This window comes from Camelus ferus, chromosome 11, assembly GCF_009834535.1.
Source record: "Camelus ferus isolate YT-003-E chromosome 11, BCGSAC_Cfer_1.0, whole genome shotgun sequence".
NCBI lineage: Eukaryota > Metazoa > Chordata > Mammalia > Artiodactyla > Camelidae > Camelus > Camelus ferus.
Window position 1 is genome coordinate 29,034,747 of NC_045706.1, and position 25,680 is coordinate 29,060,426.

The following is a 25,680-nucleotide window of genomic DNA, read 5'->3' on the forward strand; positions in this document are numbered from 1 at the left end:
TTTTAGGTTCTCCCACTGAGAATTAGCTAAGAACGGTTAGGACTATATTTTGTTTGCCCCTAGAAGGAGGTCTATTCATCTTCTAAAACAGTAATGATTGAGAAAAAAATTGCAGTTGAGAAAATTATAAGAAAATGTGAAGACAACTGAGAACTATCCTTCATGCGTTCATTTACCTGGCAATTGCTGGAAACAAAAGAAATGGGAAGTAGTACGATATAACGGCCCAGAGAGTGGGCTCTGGAGGCCGTAGTCAGATTCGGGTTGACCCTGCCATTTACTAAATGAAATTAATTTTTCTGGGGTGGATTGGCAAAAAGCTGATTAACTACTGCAGACCTCAGTTTCCTCTTTTGTAATAATAATATTACTATTACTAATAACAATACCTATGTCACAGGATTGTTGTGAGATTTAACTGAAATAATATCTGCAAAGTGCATGGCATATAGTCAGACACCACTGACACTTCTTTCCTAAATAATTACTTCAGCATTATCTCTAAAAACTAAGGACATGCTTCTACACAACCACACCACCAGAATCACAGACAACAAAATTAACAATTTCCCAATATATCTAATATTCAACTATCAATATTATATAGTATTCTAATAACCAAATTTCACCAATGGTTGCTCCCTGCCCCCCAACACCAGGATCTAATTAAGGATCATATGCTGCCTTTGATTAAGTGTCTTCAGTTTCTTTTAATCTAGAATACTCTGCCTCCTTTTTAAAAGATAATGACTCTTTAAAAAGATCAAAATGTACAGAGAAAAACAGTTGTACTTGGTAGCCAGTTGTCTCACATTTCAGATCTGTCTGATTGTTCCCTTGTGGTGCCACTTAACGCCAGGATAATCCCCCAGTTTTAAGCAATGTAGCATAACGTATTCACAAATTCTGGGCGTTAGGGAGTGGACATCTTTAGGGAGCCATTATTCTGCCTACCACACTTAATAAGATTAAGTTGGATCACTGAGTCAAGATGGTGACAACTAGATTTTTCCATTGTAGGGGTACAGTTTTCCTTTTCAAATAAAAGAAGCAGCTATTCATGCTTAAATATGGATATTTTATTCAACAACTTCATTAGTTGTGACAGTTTGCTGTCACAGTAGATTCTATTTTCCATGTAGACAAATGTATTTTCTGCAAACAAGGATAGTTTGTCTCTTCTTTTCCAATTCTAATTTTCTTCTTTCCTTTCTTCTTTCTGGTTTAATGCATTGGCTCTTACTGGTAGAGATGATAGTGGACATCCTTATGTTGCTGAGATTAATGGGAAAACTGATATTTAGCCACTAAGTTTAATGTTTGTGTAGGAGCCTATGAGGAAATTGATTTCTGATGGTGAGCATTATACCAAACAGTTTCAGAGCCACACAGATAATAATGCACTGAATCACAGTTAAGGAACAGATTATAAGGAACAGGTTTTACAGAATGCTGGAAAGCTGGAGACAGAGAATTTGCTCAGAGACGCTTGGGCACTGGCTCTATTTTATGGTCTCTATTTAATGACCTTGACTTAGGTTCAAGAACCAGAAGATTCCAATGTTTGTAAACATTCCCTTAAATGGAAGTGCCTTTACCTCGTACGTATTAATTCTTCTAGGGTAGTAGTAATAAACCTTGCTTATTTTGTATAGATTGTTTTGTTTTGTTCTATTTTATCCTGTTTTGTTGGCTCTGGCAAAACCCTACTGTATGTGGACATGTCACAAGAAGCTTACTTTCCCCATCACAGAGCCCAGGAAAAACCAGCATCAAAATTTCTTGCAGCTGTCCTGCCCTGTGTTCTGCCCTGCTTCTGTATGTTTCTGCATCCTTGGCTAATTAAATCTGAAACTCAATCTAATCACCCAGTGGGTGTAGATGGTCCCTCCTTATCTCTCCCCCCACTCCTTCAATTCTACAACTTACTGGAAACACTTCTTTTCAAAGCACTTTGTATCAGCAGAAAAACCCAAAATGTTGAAACATTCTTAATCAGTTTAAAGAAGTTCTCTACTGATTCTAGGGTGCTAAGAGCTTTTATTATGAATGAGCAAATTATTAAATGCCTTTTGGGCATTTATTAAGGGGAGCATCTTTTTTTCCTTCCTTAATTCTGTTAATGTGGTCAATTACTTAATAGATTCCTTAATTAAATTAGCTCTGTTATCTGGAAATAAGCCCTATTAGGTTATGGTGTGTAATTATATATTTACACATAATATATTGCTTTTCAGTTTGTTAACATTTTATTAGCAATTTTACATCTAGGCTCATAAGTGAAATTGACCTAAAATGGTCATTTCTTGTTTTCATTGCCCAATTTTGGTATGAAGGTCATAGCAAACCTCAGAAAATGAACTGGGTTCCTTTCTTTCCTGTTCTCCAAATAAATAGTCTGTATAAGAAAAGGGAAGTTAGCAAAGCCCCTCATTTCAAAAGCAGAAATTGTTCCTTTTTTATGATGTTATATCCCCAATTATGCTGAGCATTGTGCATTGCCCAAAGCAGTTTATGAAACTGTAGAACTGGATTCAATCATCAAGAGAAACAGCAGGAGGAAACCGAGTAACTTTTCAGCCATTCTGAGCCAAGGCCTTCCCCCTGCAGTTTACTAACAGAAATTCCTATGGTCTCAAAACAGGAGATGAATCATAATTAAAAGTTGAGCAATGCTTTCCAAAGCCAAATACCAACTGGTCTGTTTGTGAATACATATATTTCTAGTCACCCATGTTTGCAAAAATAATAAGCTGTCTGCAAATCCTATCTGTATATGACTATAATAGTCATATGTGCTAACTGGTGGTGCCATGGCATCGTCATTGAAGAATCATTGACTTACATTTCCTCTTTCACCTCTGAGTAACACCAGAAGAGATTCTAAGATGATCCCTTTGGTTCAGACCATGAGTGTCTTTCCACTACTATTTGAGTTTTAAATGTAATGATCCTGCATAGTTTTATTCGTGTCTCCTCTAAATTAGGATATAAAAAGCTAAAGGACGGCTGAGTGACAGCAACAAGAACAAACACACACTATTTTAAAAAATAACTTCTACTATTTTTAATATTAAGTGGCTTATTGCAATTCCCCTTCAGTCCAGAATAAAAATGAAACAAGTATCAGAGAGTTTATCCATTTTTTCTTGTCAATTGACAATAATTCACCAGAGTTATATTAATAAATCTATCATAACCTATTTTAGTATAAGGCATTCACTCTTTCTGACTCGTAAGATGTATAAATCTCTTCATCTGAATCTGGTATCTTTATCTAAGTTGGCTGACATCACCCTACAGTGGTAATTCTACTGCGCAGGCATTTTCTTCAGAGATGGAACACTAGTTTCTTCTTGAACCATGTCTTAGCAAGCTCAAGCGCTAGGATTAGTACAGCTGGTTATTTCTTTAGGAATTAGCGCTTATAATTCCGCTCTTTTAAGACTAGCAGTGTGCTGGTAAGTATTCAACAGCCAGTTCTCTGGGAGTGGGAGGGGAAGCCCAAATTTGTAGCATTTGCTGATTTATGGTGGAAGTAGCCCCCCAGCAACACATTTAAAGCAACCAACATGAACTCACTGAGGGTGGAGCTGGAAAGAGACATGCACAATAGGCCGTCACCAGCTGGTGCCAGCAGGCTCCAGCACGCCACCACCACACAGCATAAGGCTAATTTTCCTTTCTCTTTTTTGTTTCCACATTTTAAAGTTCCTGAAATTGAGATGTGCTTTCCAATCAAGTGTAAGTTTAACGTGGTAGCGTTTTCTCTCCCTTATTCCCCCAAATTGCTTTTAAATTGTTGATGCATTTTATAATTTAAAAAAAAACACAATATTTACAAAAATTTAGAATATACTTAAAGCATTCTGGCTGCGAAATAGGCTGTTTGAATAACAACTAACTGGCAAAGAAATCTGGAGATCTGTACATTTCTAATGTCTTTTAAAGACAAGGGGAAATTTTTTGTCTACAGGTTATCAGTTGATAAAAAGAAAGGAATTAACATAGATTCAGAGCAGCAAAACATTAACTTATCACAGAATAAGCTATATGCAAATAGAAACCTAGTACCTGGAAGACTACATCCGGAATCTCTCTGTCATAGAGGGGCATCTGCTGCAGAAGGGAAACATCTACCTGACCTGCATTTCTCAGTTGTAATAGCTGGAAACGTTTGCTCTTTTTCATTTCCTCTTCAGAAACAAAGTTAAATTCATCTTGCAACTGTTCAAGACGAAAATACTTCGGCATATCCTGTCCTTTATGTTTTATGTACTGTAAAACATAAATAATGTAAAACCCTTACTTAAAATATTAATTTTTTAAAATTCAGAATTATTTCAAAATAGTTTCCCCCCTCAAATGTGAGCTATGAGAGTTGCAATATAAATAGGAAATGGAGCAACTGAATTTGTACAGAGATAGAATCTGAGAAAAAAAGAAAAAAAAAAGAATCCAGCCTTTGTAGCTTCTCAACCTTTTCCTGGTCATGATTTAAGTAGAAAATGAAAACATCTGTATTGCATACTGGGTTAAAAGATGACACTTTTTGTTTCTGGTTGCCCTAAAAGTCGAGAGAGGGTCAGTATTTCTATACACATACAATCAATTCAGCACATCAGTTGGGAGCTCTGAACTGGAGAGACAATAATCTACTTATGCACTGCTTTATTCAATAAATGCAAATGTGAGTACATGCAAGGAAACATGCTAGTTGCCATAAGAGAGACAAAGATTCATTAGCTGTAGTTCCACAAGGAAAGATAAAACACATGAATGAATAACTAGAGTAAAAGGCAGAAGATATTAAAGCCACAAGAGTTTATAAAAAGAAAAAAAAAGTTAACATGAGAGCTAGGGGGAAAAAACTCATTTATCTGACTTGCAGGGTGGGTAAGACAGCTGCCTTGGGTGCCCTCCGAAGCAGAGGGAATGATATGAATAAGGCATGTTTGGAGCACACAGAGCAGTTCAGTTGGCTGTAAGGAAGAGGAGGAGAGGTGAACAAATAGTGAAGTCTTTGAGTGTGTCTATAAATCATTATAATCCTCAGGATTTAATAACATGGCTGGCACTCAGTACATGGACAACGGATGTCAGCCTGGTTATTCTGCAGGATGTTCTGAGGGCTGTTAAACAGTGGCAGAGTACTAGTCATCAGGCCTAAGGTAGTAATGATTTCAGTTGCTGAATTTTCTAGCTGCCTTTACAATGCTGTAAACTGGTTGAAAACTGTATTTGTCCTCAGATTTACCTTTAATGTCTCCTAGTACCTAGAAAAATATACTACAAACTGTGGAGGCATATAAGAGGGTAGAGTTTGAGAAACAGAATATATTTACAGTACAAATATTTGCTATAACTTACCATAATAAATTCCATTAAATCAGAATATTCTGGATTATTGGGGTCAATTCTGACTTCGTTTGCCCATTCAAAAAGCTTCTGTGCATTAATACGCCACGGAATTCCAGGAACACCTCTTGCACTTACATTCCTTAACACGCTAACATATAAAGAAAAATATTTTGTGAATTTGCATATAATATGCAGGTTATATGGGGTAAAACCTACCCATTCCAGGTATTTAAAGATAAAACTTATCCATCCCCTGCATTAAGGATAAAACACAAGGGTTAGGTGTGATACCTCTCCTGGTTCTTGTCACATTCTAACCTGTATCCTAGTGTTTTGATAAATGTCTATCCCCTCCCTTAAGAGACAAGTAAGCTTCTTAAGGGTAAAATCTGTAAATATTCATCTTTACTATTTAAAGTCCACAATATAAAAATAATCTTTATGTTGTATCTTTACAGTTAAAACATAATATAGAGTATGTGATACAATTAATTAGAAGTACGTGCCAGAAGAATATCTTTATTTGGTCATGTGAGGCCATCTTTGGAAGTTAGAGAGCTTATTATAAAAGACAGGCTAGATTCATAATGCAGCCTTAGAGAACTCAACTATAGGCCAAGTGCAGAAGGAATTCAACCCTAAACAGTAAGGGTTTCCTTTCAGCCACCAATTATCCCAGTTATTTCATCTCTCTCTTTATAGATAATTTGTTTCCTCATGTGGAATTACAGCAATTCGTATAAGAAGATTTTTAAGATCCTTTCTATAAAGTACTCAAGAAAAGTTCCAGTCCATAAACTAGGATTCCAGAAATATGGTTCTGACTCAGATTCAATAATGTCAGCCCAAATATGGATACACATTTTATACCACTTTCCATTAGCATCTATTCATATTTTTATTGATGAATCTTTGGAAGATATTGCTAACAAAGCCAATGCCTGGTATGATAGGATAAAAGCAAAACTACAACTAGGTAAAGTTTGAGTATTCTTCCCTTCTTTAATTCCTATGTCTGGCCTCACATATGAACTACTTTAATGTCTTTGTCCTAAGAAATCTCTAGGGCCTAACACCCTCAACATCATCATGTATCGAATTTTCCTTCTAATGGGAAGAATCTTAGCCCAAGTCCCTTAGAGAACAAAGGCTGAGCTACAGCTTAAATGTTCAAGAATAGATTAGGGAGAGTAAATTATCCCATTAAAGCCAAAACCAAACTGGGTCATAACTGTATTTTGAGGTAGTCTCCTGATTGCTGCCTCATAATAAACTAATAAAAACCTCAGAACAACTCCTGCCCTTGCTATAATGATTCCCCCAGATGTCCCTAAAGGTGTTTAGCTGCGGGCTATGGCAAAATTTCTCTGTCCTCTCGGCCCCCTCCTTCACAACCAAATGCTAAGCAAATAATACAATTCAGCGTCATTAAGTATACTCACAGTGGTGTACAACTATCATCACTATATTTCCAGAATTTTTCCATCATTCCAAACAGAAATTCTGTCCCCATTAAATAATAACTCTCCGTTCCTCCCTCCCCTCAACTTCTGTCTCTGTCTCTATGAATTAAGCAAAAAAATTTAAAGTTACCAGGGGGAAAAGACAGACTGTCTACAAAACACCAACATATAGACTGACAGCGACTTACAAACAGCAATGATGAATCCCAGAAGATAATACAATTGTAGCTTCAAAGTGCTAAGGGAAGATAAATACCAGCCTCAAATTTTATGACCATCTAAACTATCATTTAAGAACGAGTTAAAAAAGACACCTGCACCCCAATATTCATAGCAGCACTATTTACAGTAGCCAAGACATGGAAACAGCCTAAATGTCCATCAACAGCTGACTGGATAAAGAAGCTGTGATATATGTATACAATGGAATACTATTCAGCCATAAAAACTGATAACATAACGCCATTTGCAGCAACATGGATGTCCCTGGAGAATGTCATTCTAAGTGAAGTAAGCCAGAAAGAGAAAGAAAAATACCATATGAGATTGCTCATATGTAGAATCTAAAAAAATTAATTAATAAATAAATACAAAACAGAAACAGACTCATAGACATAGAATACAAACTTGTGGTTGCCAAGAGGGAGGGGGGTGAGAAGGGACAGACTAGGATTTCAAAATGTAGAATAGATAAACAAGATTATACTGTACAGCACAGGGAAATATATACAAGATCTTGTGGTAGCTCACAGAGGAAAACAATGTGACAATGAATATATGTACGTTCATGTATAACTGAAAAATTGTGCTCTACACTGGAATTTGACACAATCTTGTAAAATGACTATAACCCAATAAAAAATATTAAAAAAATAATAAAGTTAAAAAAGAAAAAAAAAAGAATGAGGAAAAATTATGTTTTCAGATATACAAAGACTAAACATGTTTGTTTCAAAACTGTGTTAAACAAATACTCTACACAAGAATAACTGAGATTGGAGGGGTGTGCTTAATGTGGTATTAAAACGTTCTAAGATTTTTGGTTCACTGCTTTATCTCTAGCTCTGTCAGCAGTTGTGAATAAATGAGTGGATGAGTGACTGAATTGGTGAATAAACAAATTCTTTACGATCTCCTCTGGTTCCATGCTCTGACTCTCAGAAGTCAGTCTTGCCTTTTGGAGCACACATCCCAGGTTCCTAGACCCACTGCTCATCACCAGTCCCTGGGCTCCCACAACTATAGAGCTGTGGAGGAGAGTTCTATTACTTCCCTCTCTGATCTCAGAGGCTCCAGCTGTAAAGCTTTACTTCTAATTAACTTCAGAAAGGGCTCTGAACTTTGAAAACCTCTCCTGCAATTCACTCCCTATTGAAACCTGTCATCTGTCCCAATCTTGCACAGAATTGCTTTCCATCTTTTGTAAACTTGAGTTCCCAAGTAACTGGAATGGTTAAGTGCAGCATCGCAGAAGCTATGAGAGAAGACTTCAAGAAGCAAAATGATGAGGACAGGCCAATGAATATGGCCAGAAGGGCCTTGGTAGCTTTCAGGAATAATTGAGTGGGGTTAGGGAGGAAATGTATGAATAAAAAGTGGAGGCAATGTGTGCAGACCAGCATATGAGGACCTGGACAGGAAAAACAAACAGAAAGAGTTTTCAGGGTTTAATCAAATATTTGGATTTTTCTTTGTGTTAAAGCCCAGAAGGATTCTTGGATATAAAATATGTAGCGCATAGGGAGATGGAAAAGTTGAAGACAATGTAAGAAAAGGAAATAAATATGTCAGCAGAATCCTATAAGGGACCAGGGAAAGTTCCAAATTATTTGTATAACAGTTAGCTTTAGAGTGAGAACAAACATCTGACTCCTATAAAAAGGCAAAGAATAGTATGAGGCAAGGATTAAAAACAGCTGCAGTTGGGACCATGCTAGGGAAATACTAAGAAACAAAAGAAAATAATGATTCAGCGTATTAAAAGCTTATTCACTAGCTCCAAAATGAATTACCTTTATTAATTGTCCATTTTTCTCCTAAAATGCCTTCCTCCAGGTCTCTAAGAAGATGACATTATATATTTAACAAAACAAGGACATCCATCAAAATTATTCTCTGTCTGCAGAGTGATTTCTGTCTCATTCTCTGCTTTGAAATTTCTTCTTCTCTAGAACCACAGCTACTCACCTGTGTTCTAGTTCATCATCTCCCTGACTCTGAAGGATCTCATACTCTTTCTAATATATTCTGGCTCTTTTCCCATGGATTTCATCACTTCTTTTTAGAACATAAGAGTTGCTCCAATTTTTAAGAAATCCATACTTTGATACTGTTATCTCTCTTATTTTCAGTCTCTTTTTCTGTCAAACTTCTTGATAAGTAATCTACAACCACTACCTCAGTTTCCTCAACATCAATTGTTGAGTACCACTGACATTTAGTTTAGGTCTTTTTTTCTAGTTTCTCTAAAATTCTTTCTTATTTACCAAGAAAAGCACTGATGGGACTTTCACTACGACACTGGCTATATGCCACTGGTTTTATAGACAGTGTTCTCATTGTTATTTTAAAAATAGTCTCTAATCTCAGTTTTCATTTCCTGTTTAATCCAAGTTATTTATAGCAATGTTTTTTTTAATATTAGTTTATTTTAATTTCAAAACAGACTATTTTTTTAGAGCAGTTTTAGGTTCACAGCAAAATTAATGACAAAATAGTTTCTGCAAGCCTCCCTACTCCTCACACATGCACAGCCTCACTATCAACATCCTGCATTTATTTATTATGTTTGTTGCAGTAAGAGTTGCATCTGTTACAATCCATGAACCTGTGCTGACCCATCACTATCACTCAAAGTCCATGGTTTGCATTAGGGTTTACTCTTGCTGACTTACATTACGTGGGTTTTGGCAAATATGTGATGACATGTATCCACAATTACAGTATCACACAGAGTATTTTCACTGTCCCAAAAATCCTGTGTGCCCTGCAATTCATCCTTCTCTCTTAACCCCTGGCAACCACTGACATTTTTACTCTCTCCATAGTTCTGCCTTTCCCATAATGTCATACAGTTGGATATAGCCATGTTTTTTAAAAGTATCTGTTTAGATGGGGAGGGGAAAGGCTATCTATTTGTTATCATCATTCATTAATTGTTAAATGATGAAATCTATTTGGACCTTTATATTTATCATTTAACTCAAACATGGCACAATATAAAAGCCAGCATTATCATTTTTATAGAATTTTACTGTATTTCTAGTAATCCTGTTTGTGGGTCTAGTCTAGAAAATACCAATTCCTCTAGAAAGTCCTGGGACTTGGATGAAATTTCTATGTCCAACAATTTCTTCCAGCAAACTGATAACGCACAAATGATTCTTTCATAATCCAGAGTGACTTGGAGATATAAAGTCCCCAGAAATAAAATCCTTGGGAGTCTTGGCTTTTGCCCACAATGTAAGGGCTATGGAACTGCCTCTCTCATCATCCATGTGACTCTAATCCTAAGCACCAAAGAGATGCATTCTCCTACATATAAAGAAACTTACTGACTTTATTTAAAACTTTATAACTTTTATTATAAATAAAATATATAAATATATTATATACATATAAGCACAAATAAAAAATAAAGCAACGTCCAAGTAAATTAAACCATTTGTCCTGTTCTTAGAGTTTTCCCTTTTGTAGGTTTGTGTGATGCTTTGCTGAGGACCGGCATTGTTTTTCAAGCATGAACGTTCATTACCTGCAGTAAGCAGAGCGTAATGACTGTGACACAGGTGTGAGAGGAATGCCATTTTCATCCAAGGCCCACGATAGAGAATAGCTTAGTTTTCCTGATGTCAAAAGACAAAGTTCTTCTGTTCCATTTCCCTCAAGAAGAAAGGGCACATCTGTTTATAAAAGGCATAAAAAGCATGCATTTTTGAGCATATTGTAGTGTTTTTTCCTAACTTTTACTTGTGCAACCCCAGGAACACAGATTATGCTGACCCCAGGCTCTAATCTTGGAGCTCTCCCTTGCCTCCCATCTAAGATTCTTCAAGGCAGACTGCTTCAAACGGACTACCAAAGAGAGAGGGAAAGATTTATCTGAACATATAGAGACGAACATCTGTATTTTCCTCTTCTTTTGACTAGTAGTTTTTAAACCATTCTTTCTGGGAGTGGCTTCCAGCAAGAAAAAAACACTGACAGCAGAAAAAGAGCTGCTCTGTGTCTTCTGTCTCTACATTCTTGAGTTTTCTCCCTCATTTCATTTTCTTTCTCAGTCTCCAGACAGCTTAACAATACTGCATGGGCCTTCTGCCAAGTTCTTCGTGCTCCCTAAATTTTTCCCTTTGAGTCTTTTCTCCTGGATCTCCACAACCAATGATCGTCTTCACCTGGACTCCATCTAAGTGGACTATATTCCTCCCTCATTTTCTGTCATTCTCCCCAGTTTCTTTGCCTACTTATTTTCTTCTCTCTCCTCCTTGTTCACTCATTCATACTCTCTTTTCACCAGATGGACACAGCAATTGCAAAACCCCTAGGAAGGTGAAAGAGAAGGGAGCTGGGAGAAGGAGAGGAACTACAGTGTTTGGTCAGACATGCTGACTTGTATTTAATTGCATGAGGACTAAAATCAATTGAAAACCAGAAATTGGCACAACATTGTAAACTGACTATACTTCAATAAAAATGTATCAAATAGTAAAAAAAAGAAAACAAAAACAAATAAAAACATCCCTTCTTCTTTCCTCCCCTTTTCTCTCTTCCTTTCTCTTTCCTACTCTTCCCCCTCCCCTATGCAACTGAAAGATGAGTCAACATGTCCCAGAGCACCTTCAGGCTCTACTAAAGGAGAGGCAGAGGCAAAGCAGTCCACCCACGCAGGAGCAGAGCTCACATACTAGAAAGCATAGTGCTCTTGTCTCAGATGACCTGAAAAAAGCACAGGGACTAATTCCAAATTTTAGATTTCCCAAAGATCTGATTCAAGACAGTTTTTAAAAGTTAGTTTAATGTCTGGAAGGAGAATTTAATTCATTTTTAACCTAATACCATAACTATAGGATTCTTTACTCATATAAACAAGGGTCATTTAGGGAATGGAACTCATGAAGGAAATAGTGGGGAAGAAATACTTTTAATAAACTTACTGCTTCCTACTTCTCCATATGCAGGTATGACCAGCTCATCAGAGCTAAACTCTACATATTCCAAAACACTTTTGCTTTTCAGCTCTGTGTTGTTAAGTAAAGGTAAATATAGTTTTGCTAGTAAGGTTGTCCTTTTACTTTTTTCATAAACCTAAATGTAAAAGAAACAGTTGATAACTCACTGAAAGTACAACGTAGAAAAAATGAGGAAAGAATAAAGAAGAATGGTGAGAAGTAAATTAGAAATGTAGATTAGAATCTGCTGATCTAAGGCATATAGCTTTATTTTGCAATTTTTGCAGCTGCTAATGGTACGATTTATCCCTAGACAGGATTCCTTTCTTTCCCTGACTCTTAGTTTGTTAGGATTATGTGCTAACTGATGAGATGGTAAAGGATTCAAAATATGTATTTATCTATTTTGGGAAGGGGGCAGATTTTTAAACTTCAAGTGGTTGCATTATTATATCAAAATTTATTTTTGGTACAGTAGTAGGAAAGTACAGTCAGTATATTTTTAAATAGGAATTTCAACAGAGGTACATTTTAAGATAATAACTTGACAGCACAGATGAACAGAATGAATACAGCCTTTGATCAGGGATAGCTCAAAATTATTTTAGGCACTGTAACAATAACTTTGATTTAGATTTGTAATAATAATCTTCTCCTTACTCCTCAAACTCCACCCCACACTCACATACACAAATCTTTATTCTCTCCTAACTTTTCCTTCAGGTCTAGATGCAAGTTTAACCCTTATATTAGTCACCAAGACTTCTTGTCTAGACTCCTTTACTGTCTCTGATTTTTCTCCATCATCCTATTTTCTTTTTCTGTCTGTGCAGGAATTCTTACGGTGGGGTCTCTGGGCAGGGATCAGGGGTCTGGAGTATGTGTCTTCTTTCACCAGATTCTTTAAGTGATCCAAAATTTGAAAACAGATGAACAAATATATCAAAAGACTGAAATCACCCCAAGTCAGGGCGGAGGCAGTTTGGAGAAATCAACACTCACAATGGCTATAAAACTCATACTTCAAACAACCATCTTCCATCTCACTAATAAATGAATAATAATGCTGCACATCTAAGGTTGGTAAGAATTTCAGCAGGAAAGAATAGAAATATTTAGAACAAATCAAATAATTTTGTAGTTATAACATAAAAGATGAATTATAAATATGTTATAAATATCTTATTTACCCATATAGATTAGTCATCTCTTAATATAAAAGAAATCACTTCTCACATATAATAAATAGTATCTGACAAGAAATTTAAAATTACATATGACATAAGATACAAAATTAAATGACAATGCATACCTCCAAGCAAATTGTTTCAGGCCAATATATTAACTGAATATTGAAAATTTGCTGAAACATGACTTTAAAATCAAACTGTAGGGGAGATACTGAAGTGCAAGAAACCTGTTTATTGTTGTACAGTATTTTAATAAAATATTTAAGCTTCTGAATTTTGGCTCTCCTCTTTTGTTCATGCCTAAAAGTTAAACAAACTTTTAATGAATCCATGAAAAGCAAACCAGATATAAAATATTATTCTTTTCAAAATGTACCTCAACATATTAAAACATGATCAATTTAGAGGACAAATGTCATTGTTAAGCCCAATATCATTCTCTATATGTGGATAAAAGCCACTCTTACTCAGTCAAATGTTATTTTAAAAAGATACTTACTCAAAAATAGAAAAAGGACTAAAATCAGGGTAGTATAAATCATTCAGCTATTGATTTTACTAAATTATAACTTAAAGAGACTATAGCACTTACCCACTATAAGATGTCTTAGGAGAGGAGAAAACTGAGGGACTTAGGAACGGGGGTAGGAGAGTCTGAATCAAGAATTCAAAAATATTTTCACACACATACACACACACACACACACACACACACACACCATGTAAAACAGTAACTTCAAGGAGGTGGCTCTAAGTCAACAGGCTTGCTGTGTCCTCTTAAAGGTCTTTGTGAATCCCTTTGGGCTTTAGGTTGTAAAGCCTTTTTCTCCAGGATGTTCTTTCTCTGAACCCAAAGATCAGACAGGCAAGCTAGTGAGGTTACTTTCCTGGAGCATCTATGAAAACACTTCAAAAATGGATCCATTCAATGATATGAAACTCCTAAACAGAGTCTTCCATCCATTCATTCATTCGTTCACTCAGCCAACATTTATTGAATGTCTTCTCAGCGGCAAGACAACTGACCTAATGATGTTTAAGACTTGATCCTCGATCCTCTTTTTCAGAGGGTAGAAGACCGGTTGGACGATAAGCCCTAGGTTGAAACATAAAACCCCCTTCCTATCTCCACCCTAATGACCCTATGGGCCCCTGTATCTCCCTGCCCCCCGTACCTGCCCATCTTCTCTCTTATCTTCTGAGAAGGTTAGGGGACAAAAGATTACATATTCTTTTATCTCCCTCTTAGCTATTTTTGACCTTCCTCTCAAGTACCTTCGAACAAATAGTTTAGTAAAATTTGTCCTTTACGTTGCCCTCTGAAAGTAGTCTAAATAGTGAGCTTATGAACTGATTACGCAGATTTGTTAATTCAGGATTATGTTTATTTTCATGAAACTTTGCCTTTTTCTTCTCCTGTAAACTCTTTTAATTTTTCTTTAATACCTGTACTCCTTTCATCTCTATCCTTGATAACAGTATATTATTCTTTTGTGGAGAATCAATTCTTACTCCACAGGACATTTTAAATGGATAATGACAGCCATGCCACATGATAGCAATAACTTTGAAAAGATATAAAGCATCATATTTCGCCTTGACTTTCATTAAGTTCTAGCCTAGGATTTCCAACATAAATATCTTCCTCCTTCTCTTTCTCCTCTTTACTTCCAACTTCCATCTGATGGCTCCTGTTCTCTTATCCTCATTTAGACGGTCCTTTTGTATGTGTGTCTTGCATAATAAATTATCTCGGGCCCTTTTTGGAAGTAGATGCAGAACAGAGAAAACACTGCTTCACTGCTGTACTGCTCTTGTCAGAGAGAAGGTCATGATAGTTGTGCCTTTGTCTCTGCTACTCTTTGTGTTCATTTAAAACTTTAAGCTCCTATTTATTCATTTAGTGAACACAAATATTTATTACGCAGCATATCTTCCAGCACTGCTAAATGATGCCCATTCACAGACTCCAAGACAAACTGGTACGGAGTGTCCCATGGGACAGAGACGCTGAAAGCTGTGCCTAGTTCAGGGCTCCAAGTTGCCATATCCTCCCTAAGGCGGATGAGATCCAAAGGCCCAGAGGTGGGAGGGGTGGGGATCGGCATGATGCCTGTTTACGCATGGACGTCCTAGGAGCAGGGGGAAAACCTTAAAGCTCAAGGAAGAAGTCACAGCTGGGAAGGAAAGAAGCTTGTCCTGTCAAAGTAGAAAATTCCCCAGAGGGTCCTTTCTATGAAAGCATGAGGGTCCTCCTTTAACAAGCAAGGGCGACCACATAATCTCATTTTTTTACAGTGGCTTTATATCCCACCATCTATACCTCAACAAAAATTACTACCGGAGCAAAACAAAAACCAGTCATCAAACCAAACTGATTAGTGTCCCACCTCAGTCATGAATTTCAAGTGTGACCACCATCCTTAAGATGAGGATAATACCATAGGGCTATGGTGGCAATTAAATATGCAAATATATTTTTTAAACTTAGCAAAGTGCCTGGCATATACTCACTTAAGAAATCTAACATTATTAAAAACAACACAACTACTAGACAATATATATTAATGAAATAATCCTGTAAAAATGCTTACAGTGAACACCTGGATAAGTCTGTTAATTCTGCTGTGAAAGAAAGTTGTGGCTTTATTCTTTCAATATCCATTTCATCAAATTCTGAAGCTAAATAAGAAGAGCTCTAGAAACAAAAACAAATATATAATTTACAAGGTAAGTTCATTGCTTAGGACAATTATTCTTAACAATTAAACTTTTATTTCTTATATTTTTCATTTTGTTGGGTAACTGTTACAAATACCAAGATTCCCTATTTTGCCAATTAAATATTTTATAACTAGTTAAGATGAGTTGAATGTTATTTTGCAATATAAATACCTCCTGTTTCTCCCCATTCTTAAATGCTTTTCCTTCAGTTTTCTTCTTAGTCTCAGGCATTTTTGACAGTTCTTCCTGTTTTTGTTCATCACATTTATTCACTTTCATCCTAATTAATAATAGAATTATTTAAAGCAGAAATAATGCAATTATTTGAGAGTTGTTAGTCATCTTGCCAATACTCTCACACACACACACACACACAATCTCTTAACAACAAAAATTGTACAGTCTAAGGAAATTGTCAATATGATAACGACTACTACTGCTACCACCACTGACTACTACCACCACCACCACCACTACTGCTGCTGCTGCTACCACCACTGACTACTACTGCTGCTACCGTTAGCGTCACTAACGACTACTACTGCCACTACTGCCACCAGCTAACCCTTCTATCTTCCATGATTCTGCTACTTCATTCTGCCACCATCACTTCATAAAACCTGCTCTAGTTTCTCGATCAGTAACCTCCATGTGAGGAAGTCCAATGAACACTTTTAGTCCTAGACTTAACGGATTCTTCAGAAGCATTAAACACTGTTAACTACTCCCTCCTAGTTAAAATACTCCCCTTTCTTTGTCGCTGTGGCAAAACAGTCTCGCTGGCGTTTCTCTGCCCCTCCTCTGCCAAGCCATCCAAACAGCTTCTCAAGACTTAGCTCCCGGCGCTCTCCTCACCTCCCGCTCCACCCTCCCCCTACGCAGTTCCATGCACTGGTGCAGCTTCAGTTACTGTTACTCTGCCACAGAATTCCACGTTTTTCTTTCTAGCACAAACCATACATCCAGCTGCCCTTTCATTCCTTTTTTAGGGATATCTCAAAGGCTTATCAATTTCAGTATACCCAAAACAAAACACAGGAAGAAAAGACAATCTGACCTTCGTGTCTAGGTCCCAGGTCTTCCTGTTGTAAGTACTGTCTTTCCCGTAGGCCTGGCTACAAGCTTATTCAGTTACGTACACAAGGTGAAGGCTTGTGGTGAGGTCACAAGTAACAAACTTAGCCAGGAAATGCAGTTCCCAGGAGCATCTTCCAACATCTTTTCTAGTTGATCAGAATGATACTTAGCTCAAGCTAAATACCCCATTTTAGGGTAGTAGGGGCTAGCTAGTCCTGCTGGGGCCAACTGGGGGGTTTGGGTTGGAAGTCTGTGGAAGCAATGTGGAGAGGCCGCCCAAGCCGAAGTTCACTGGGAAAGTTGAATGTTAAAGATCAAAAAGAACAAATGCAGAGCCTCCGGTGGGACTGGAGTTTAGAACTGAGAATAAGGCTAGGTGGCAGGCAATATTGGTCCAGAGCCAGTTCTGAACAAGCTTATGGCACCTGCGGCTCTGCTTTTCTGAAAGAGGGTTCATAATGCCTGGGTATATTAGCCTGGTGTAAAAGATTAGGGCCAAGTCAGCAAGTTTACATGAATTCAGAAATCTAAGATAAACAAAATTCCATGCTGCGTTAGGTTTAGAAACTGTCAGAAGCACTCCTGTTAAAAACCATGCAGCAGGGAAAAAAATTAGCAAAGCTAAATATCTTTCTTAATTGCTTGAAATTATACTAATGTTTCATAGTTTTGCGAAACAAAAGACCCAGGACAATGGGTTGTGGGAGGGAACCAGTTATTCCACAGCTTAAAACAAAAATAGTTTAAGTGATAAACAAATCAAGTTTTAAATTTGTAACTATTTCCTCTGTAGACATGTTTTTATGACTTATATGTTCCACCTAGAAGTATGATTGCTGGGTCTATGTTTAACTTTATAAGAAAGTGCAAAACCATTTCTGAAGTGGCTGTACCATTCTGCATTCCTACCAGCCATCAATGAGAATCCCTGCCTATCAGCATCCTTGCCAGCATTTGACTTTTTCCTTTCTTCTCTTTTTGTTTTGGATTTTTGCCATTCTAAAAAGGGTGTACCGTATCCCACTGTGGTTTTAATTTACATTTATCTGTTGACATAATGTTGAGCATCATTTCATATGTTCATTTGCCATCCATACACCTTCTTTAATGAACTTTCTGTTCAAATTTTTGTCCATGTTAAAATTGAGTTGTCTTATTAACTTGTAAGTACTGTTTATATATTCAAGATGCAAGTCCTTTGTTGACTACATCAAATAGTTGTCTAACTTCTGGGTTTTTTCCCAGTTACTGTGAATTCCTAATTATTCGTGGGCAGCTCCTGAGGAGACCTACAAGAACAATAGAGCAGCCACTCACCTCTGAAACTGTAACTTTATTAGGGTACTTGTAAACCCTTGCCGTTGTCGAAGGGATTTTATCTGTTTCCAAGTCCGTAATATACTGTGTAGAAGGGAGAAGTCCTTTTTTCTTTCTAAATCATAGAGCTGTTTTGTATTACTACAATAACAATGGTAGATCAAAAATATGTTAGTGGCTTAGACTGTAAGCCATTAAAAATGGCCTAGAAGAATGTATTGCACTTACTCTTCTGGATCCCCCACCTTCTGCTTTTTTTTTTTTTTTTTTCATTTTACTCACATTTTGATATAGAGAGCGAAATTCCTTTTAGAGAGTCATGCCTCTTTTACTTAAAGATTTTTCACATTTTAGCTCTGCTAAAATCCATGTATTTCCAGATTTTCTGGACATTCTGTAGTGTATTTATTACACTTTTTCCAGATTAACAAATAGAACCATTGCTTCAAGTTTTGAGATACTTTGCGTGATGGGGTAGGGAGCAGATTATTTGGATACTGAAATAATATACTGTTTAAAGATGCTTATTCTGGCTTCTTCACTTTGCAAACACATATAGTATGGCAAATTACAATGATTGATTTTCTTTTTTTTCCCCCTTTGTCTTTCAGCATTTCTGTCTTTTCTTTTTTTAATTGAAGTTTAGTCAGTTACAATGTGTCGATTTCTAGTCAAGCATAATGTCCCACTCATGCATATATATATATACACATTTTATATATATATATACACACATTCATTTTCATATTCTTTTTCATTAAAGGTTATTACAAGATATTGAATAGAGTTCCCTGTGCTATACAGAAGAAATCTGTTTTTTAATCTGTTTTTATTTATAGTGGTTATCATTTGCAAATCTCGAACTCCCAAACTTATCCCTTCCCAGCCCCAACTGATTTTCTAACGTTAAATCATCCTTGCATTCCTGGAATAAGCCTAGCTTTTACATTATTTGATAAAATTCTGTTCAGCGTATTTGTATCTATTTCACGAATGAAATTAGGCTGCAAAAATTTCTGTATTGTTGTTAGGATTTAATTTCAAAGATAAAATAACCTCATAAACTAAGTTGAGAATGTGGTCTTTTTCTACTCTTTGGGAGTTTTTGAAAAATAGAAGTTATCTTTAAATCAAAGGTTCTCAAGCTGTATTGTGCATTAGAATCACCTGAGGGCTTGTTAAACACAGATTGCCAGGCCCCACCCCCAGAATTTCTGATTCAGGAGGTCTGTGGTAGACCTGACAATTCACATATCTAACAGGTTTCCAGGTGAAGTTGAAGCTGCCCTCTGGGGACCACACTTTGAGAATCACCACTTTAAATATTCTATAGAATTCTAGTTTTGTCATCTGAGCCTGGAGTTTTCTTTGCCAAAAGGTTTCAAATTACTCATTTGATTTCTTTAACAATTATTGAATTATATATTTTTTTTTCCCTTCTTCTTCCTTATCTTGGATATATTCTAGTTAGTTGCATTTTTGTAGATATTTGTCCTTTTCATGTAAATGTTTATATTCTTTAACATAAAGGTGTTTAAAGTATACAGCATCGGTAGTAATGTCCCCCTTTTTTTTCCTTGATACTGTATATTGTGTATTAGTGCTGTTTCTTTTTTCATCAGCCTTGCTCGAGTTTATCAATTTTTATCAAATTTTTGGATTTGTTGATTCTATCCTAGGTTTCTTACTAACTTCTGTTCTTTTTATTTCATTTCTTCTATCCTTTTCCCTAACTTCTTAAGAATGCTTAGCTCATGCATTCCCCCCTTCTTTTTCTCTATGTAATTAAATAAAATTTCCTCTGAGAATTATTTTAGCTCCGACAAATTTTGATACATATTAATTTTTTATCAGTAAATTCAAAATATTTTCCAATTACCAATATGATGTCTTCTCTGACAGATTGTTGAGACATGTATTTCTTAATTTCCAAACATATGGAGATTTCCTAGCAACCTTTTTTGTATTTTTGTGTTGGGTTTCTGCACTGAATGATTTAAATCCTTTGAATATATTGAGACTTTGAGATTTACTGAGATAACATAAGGTCAACTTCTGTAAATGTTCCGTATGTTCTTGAAGAGAGTGGTATTTTGCAGTTGTTGGGTGCAATATTCTGCAAATATACCTATTAGTCAAGTTTATTAATCATGTTCATATCTTCTATATTCTGAGTTTTTTTGTTGTTTTTAGTTTCATTAATTACTAGAAGTGTGTTAAAACTGCCCCACACATTTGTGAATTTGCTATTTCTCCTTGTATTTGTCAAATTTTTCTTTATATATTTTGAAGCCATATTATTGTATGCTATATGTATATTATGTGTATGTACACACATGTGAATTAAATCATATATTCTCATGTGGTTTATTATCTCTAGTAAAGCTTTTTGCCTTAAAGATCTATTTTACCTTATATTATCATACTATGCCAGCTTTCTTTTGTTAGTGTTTGTATGGCATATTATTTCTCTTATTTTTATTCTCTTTCTATATCCTTATGTGCTAATAAATAACATATAAATAACATAATCAGATTTTTAAAAAATTATTTTAATCCAGTCTATCAATCTAGGTAAAAATGGATCACTTAACCCATTTAGATATATTTAGGTTTAATTCTACCATTTTCTTTTAAACTTTCTACTTGTCTCATCTGTTTCTATATTCCTTTTTCTCTATTTTTTTAACCTTCTTTTGATTGCTTGAGTATTTTTCATTATCCCATTTTCCTCTTCCATTGATTTGAAAGCTGTATCTTTTCATCCTCTTCCTTTAGAGATTGTAAGTTAGAATCTAAGTCCTTGATTTATCAAAGTCTAATGTTAAGCTTTACCTTTACTCTCCTCTTGGTCACTGCAAGTATTTTTAATCACACTTACCCTTCTCCATTGTTTACTCCATTCTAGAAGTTTTATATTTCAACTCTCTCTGTGTTTTTATATCCCATAAAACATCACTACATCATTACATGATTGTTTGTTGAGACCTACATATCTACCATATTCTTTGTTTCTCAATCTGTCCTTCCTTATTCTGTGGTCATTATGGCCAATGACTGTTCTTTGCTTTAAGTTTTAATCTTATAAATAATACTAGTTTATTATTTTGTAAATACTGATTAATTCCATTCTATTCATTCACTCATTCATTCGACTAATATTTATTGAGTGCTCACTATGTGCCAGTACTTGTACAAGGCATATGTCAACCTTCTCAAGTGATATTGTTTGCATTTAACTAGGTTATTCTGGGAAACCAATTATTTAAAACAATCTTGCCTCTAGTGGTTAAGAGTCTGTAGAACCACTTCAGGTAAATGGGCAGGGAGTCAGGGAAGTTCTTTAACTATCAAATAATTTCACAGACAGATAGCTGTAATTTCTTTGTACACAGTTTAATTTTCTACCCAATAAGTATCTCCCAGTGAGCTTTCCTGCTTTTGGAGATTCCATGACACATAATCATGTGTTGTCTTGGAATTATTTTTCCAGTTATTTCATTCTTTCCTAGTATCTCATCTTGTCTATTAGCCAATGGTTCCCAACTTGTAGACCACTTTTTAACAAAGGTCCTTACACTTATATGCTCTTTGAGTATGATCTTTAGACTGAATTAATGATAATATATCTTGCACATATGTGCGTGTGGACTAATTATCAAATATATACAAACACTTGAGATAAATATAATCCAAGTCAATTGAAAAGTATTAGTAAACCCATAGTAGTTTTTCATCGTTTTTTTAAATAAATAGATATTAAAACTACAACTACTTCCATGTGACACCTCTGTGATACATTTTTACACAAAAATAGGTCTTTACAAAAGGTTGAAATTATTGCTTCAATTACCTGAAGAGTAAAGATTTTGTCATTTTCTTATGTCTTCAATAGCATTGTACAATACTCTGTCTAAAGAAGTTACTTAGTAAATGCTTGATGAATACATGAATGGTATAAAACCTACCTTATCTGCCAATAATAATCCTGTAAAGATTCTGCGGTTAGCTGGCTTCTTTCCAAATTTTCATTTGCTAATTTGGTAGCATCTGTCAGTGCTTTAAGCTACAACAAAGAAAAGAGCCTTTTTGGCACATTTCATCTACTTGTCACCAACACTGCAATTCACCTGTCAGTCTAGGTGTATGCAGCAGAAGCCCAAGTGTATAACTTTTTGTGTATTACAGTCTTATCTTCCAAAATACATTTCATTTAAGCACTTTGGGGCAGAAGTGAAAAGACCCTCAATATTTGTCTAAGAAATGAACATTATACCTTGAAACTTCTCAACAATCAGTTTATCAGTTAATATAAGGAAATGCCAGTCAATCAAAATGACAGCTTGAGCACAGGAATCTACCTTATCTTCTACCTAAAAATCCCATGGTTACAGAAAAGATATCTGTCTATCTGTATCCATATCCACTGCCATCATCACATTCACATCTATATATCTCTCTATGAAAGAATAGGTGCATGCCAACATAGGAAAACAAGAAAAATAAAATCAAGAGAACAAAATTTGCAGAGGAAAGTAAAAAACAGAGAGAAACATCCACAGAGAATATCCACAGAGAAATAAAACCAGAGGAAACTACATCCTAAAACATGTGCAGAAGAAGTCTTTCACAGTTAGGGACAGTTTGTGGGAACTCCAAGACTATGGTCAACTAATACAGACTTCTACTGGAAGATAAAAGAGAAGACCTCAACAAATACAAAGACATGAAATGAGGAAACCCAAATTTTATAAAGATAAAACTTCTTTCAAAATTAATATAATAATATAATGCAATTACAATAAAAGTAACAGGATTTCGAAAAAATTCTTATCTTTTATTGAAGTGTAGCGATTTACAATGTTAGTTTCAGGTGTACAGCAAAGCAATTCAGTTATACATATATATATGTACATCTATATTCAGATTCGTTTCCATTACAGCTTATTACAAGAAACTGAATATAGTTCCCTGTGCTATACAGAAGATCCTTATTGTTTATCTATTCTGTATATAGTAATATCTATCTGTTAATCCCAAACTCCTAATCTATCCCCCCATCTTTCCCTTCTGGTAACCACAGTTTGTTTTCAGTGTCTGAGAGTCTATTTCTAGTTTGTAAATAAAATTTGTATTTTTTTAAGATTTCACATATAAGCAACATCATATGATATTTGTCTTCCTGTGTCTGACTTCACTCAATATGATAATCTCTAGGTCTATCCATGTTGCTGCAAATGGCATTATTTCATTCCTTTTTATGGCTGAGTAATATTCCATTCTATATATATATACCACATCTTCTTTATCCATTCATTTGTCAACAGACATTGAGGTTGTTTCCATGTCTTCTATTGTAAATAGTCCTGCTGTGAACATGAGTCTTTTCAAATTATGGTTTTCTCTGGATATATGCCCAAGAGTGGGATTGCTGGATCATATGGTAAGTCTATTTTTAGTTTTTTGAGGAATCTCCGTGCTGTCCTCCATAATGGCTATCCCAATTCACATTCCCACCAACAATGTAGGGGGGGTTCCTTTTTTTTCCCACACTCTCTCCAGCATTTATTATTTGTAGACTTTTTAATGATAGCCATTCTGACTGGTGTGAGGTGATACTTTATTGTAGTTTTAATTTGCATTTCTCTAATAATTATCGACATTGAGCATCTTTTCATGTGCCTTTTGGTCATATGAATGTCTTCTTTGGAGAAATGTCTGTTTAGGTTTTTGCCCAATTTTTGATTGAGTTGCTTGTTTTTCTGATATTAAGCTGTATATATTGTTTGTATATTTTGGAAATTAGTTCCTTGTCAGTTGCATCATTTGCAAATATTTTCTTCTATTTTGTAGATTGTTTTTTCATTTTTGTTTATGGTTTCCTTAGCTGTGCAAAAGCTTTTAACTTTAATTAGGTCTCATTTGTTCATCTTTGTTTTTACTTCCATTATTCTAGGAGCTGGTTTGAAAAAAAATATTGCTGTGATTTATGTCAAGGAGTGTTCTGTCTATATTTTCCTCTAGGAGTTTTATAGTATCCAGTCTTACATTTAGGTCTTTAATCCATTTTGAGTTTATTTTTGTATACAGTGTTAGAGAATGTTCTAATTTCATTCTTTTATATGTAGCTATCCAGTTTTCCCAGTACCACTTACTGAAGAGACTGTCTTTTCTTCGTTGTATATTCTTGTCCTCCTTTGTCATAGATTAATTGACCATAAGTGTGTTATTTCTGAACTTTCTATCCGGTAAAAGGATTTTTAAAATGGAAGTTGACAAGCTAATTCTGAGGTTCAAAAGGAAGATAAAATCTTTAAGAATATGCAAAAATATTCTAGGAAAAAACAATAAGGAGGTATTTGTCTTTCCACATCGTAATTTAATAATTAAATAGAGTAATTTAAACAGGGCAGGACTAGACCAATATGGCAGTAGAATAAATAATTAGTCCTTAAACAAATCTACGTAAATATGTGAAGCCTATTTAGGATAAAGGCAGAATTTTAAATCAGTATGAAAATTATGTTTTTTGGAATATAGGCTCACCTTTTAGGGGAAAGAAATTGATTTGGAGCCTGACCTCACAAGACATAGATATAAACTCTAGACAGAATTAAAGGCTAGAAATCATACACATATGTACACACAGATAATATATCATATATATATACTATTAGCAGAATATATAGAAAGATATCTTTATAATTTTGGCCTACCAGATACTATTGGTTGCCCTTGAATGATCATTTTTCTTGGCTGGTAGGACCTCAATTTTGTTCAATTGCTCAGTCTTCTTCCATGTATTTCAGAAGTAAACACTGATTAGTCTAGCCATTTGTAGCAAACTCGTTTTTCTTGCTAGTGACTAATTTAGGTATGATCATATGATGTAACTCTAGCCAATGAGACATGAGAGGCTATCTGCTGAGGTGTGGGAGAAAGGTTGGAAAGGACTCTTAAGGTGAGACTCTAGGCTGCACATTGTGTGTCTGGCCAGCATGCCTCCAGCTGGAGCAGCCAGCCACTCTGTTAGTTCCCATGAGAAGAGCTAACCAAGTCAACTTGTTGAAGATGAAGATTAAAGAGGGAAAAAAGCCAGGGTTGTTGATGATATTGTTGAGCCACCAAATTAACCAACTCTAGAGCTGCCCTAACTTGGGACTTTTGATATCAGAGGTAATACCTTTTCCTTATTGTTTAAAGCAACTGAGAGAGTTCTCTGTGAATTGTAACCAAAGGTATGCTGACTGACACAAGTCTCAGGAAGCTTAGCAAGTGAACAACAAAACCCAATTCCCAAGAGAAAGGATTAACAAAATTTGACCTCATAAAATTTTAAATATTTCCAAGAGATAGGAAAAATGAAGTTGAAAAGCAAGT

At 35.5% G+C, this 25,680-nt stretch overlaps 1 protein-coding gene across 1 annotated transcript in view; it reads right to left on the bottom strand.

The window, feature by feature from the left end:
• Positions 1-25,680, bottom strand: part of CC2D2B (coiled-coil and C2 domain containing 2B) — an 83,740-nt gene that overhangs the window by 37,403 nt on the left and 20,657 nt on the right. Inside the window, exons 9-17 of the mRNA XM_032491216.1 lie at positions 22,269-22,366; positions 18,301-18,441; positions 16,078-16,186; positions 15,777-15,880; positions 13,305-13,482; positions 11,978-12,128; positions 10,579-10,726; positions 5,371-5,509; positions 4,075-4,278 (exon numbers count right to left, since the gene is read on the bottom strand). Coding sequence (XP_032347107.1) covers positions 4,075-4,278; positions 5,371-5,509; positions 10,579-10,726; positions 11,978-12,128; positions 13,305-13,482; positions 15,777-15,880; positions 16,078-16,186; positions 18,301-18,441; positions 22,269-22,366 — 1,272 coding nt within the window. The remainder of the gene's footprint in view (positions 1-4,074; positions 4,279-5,370; positions 5,510-10,578; positions 10,727-11,977; positions 12,129-13,304; positions 13,483-15,776; positions 15,881-16,077; positions 16,187-18,300; positions 18,442-22,268; positions 22,367-25,680) is intronic.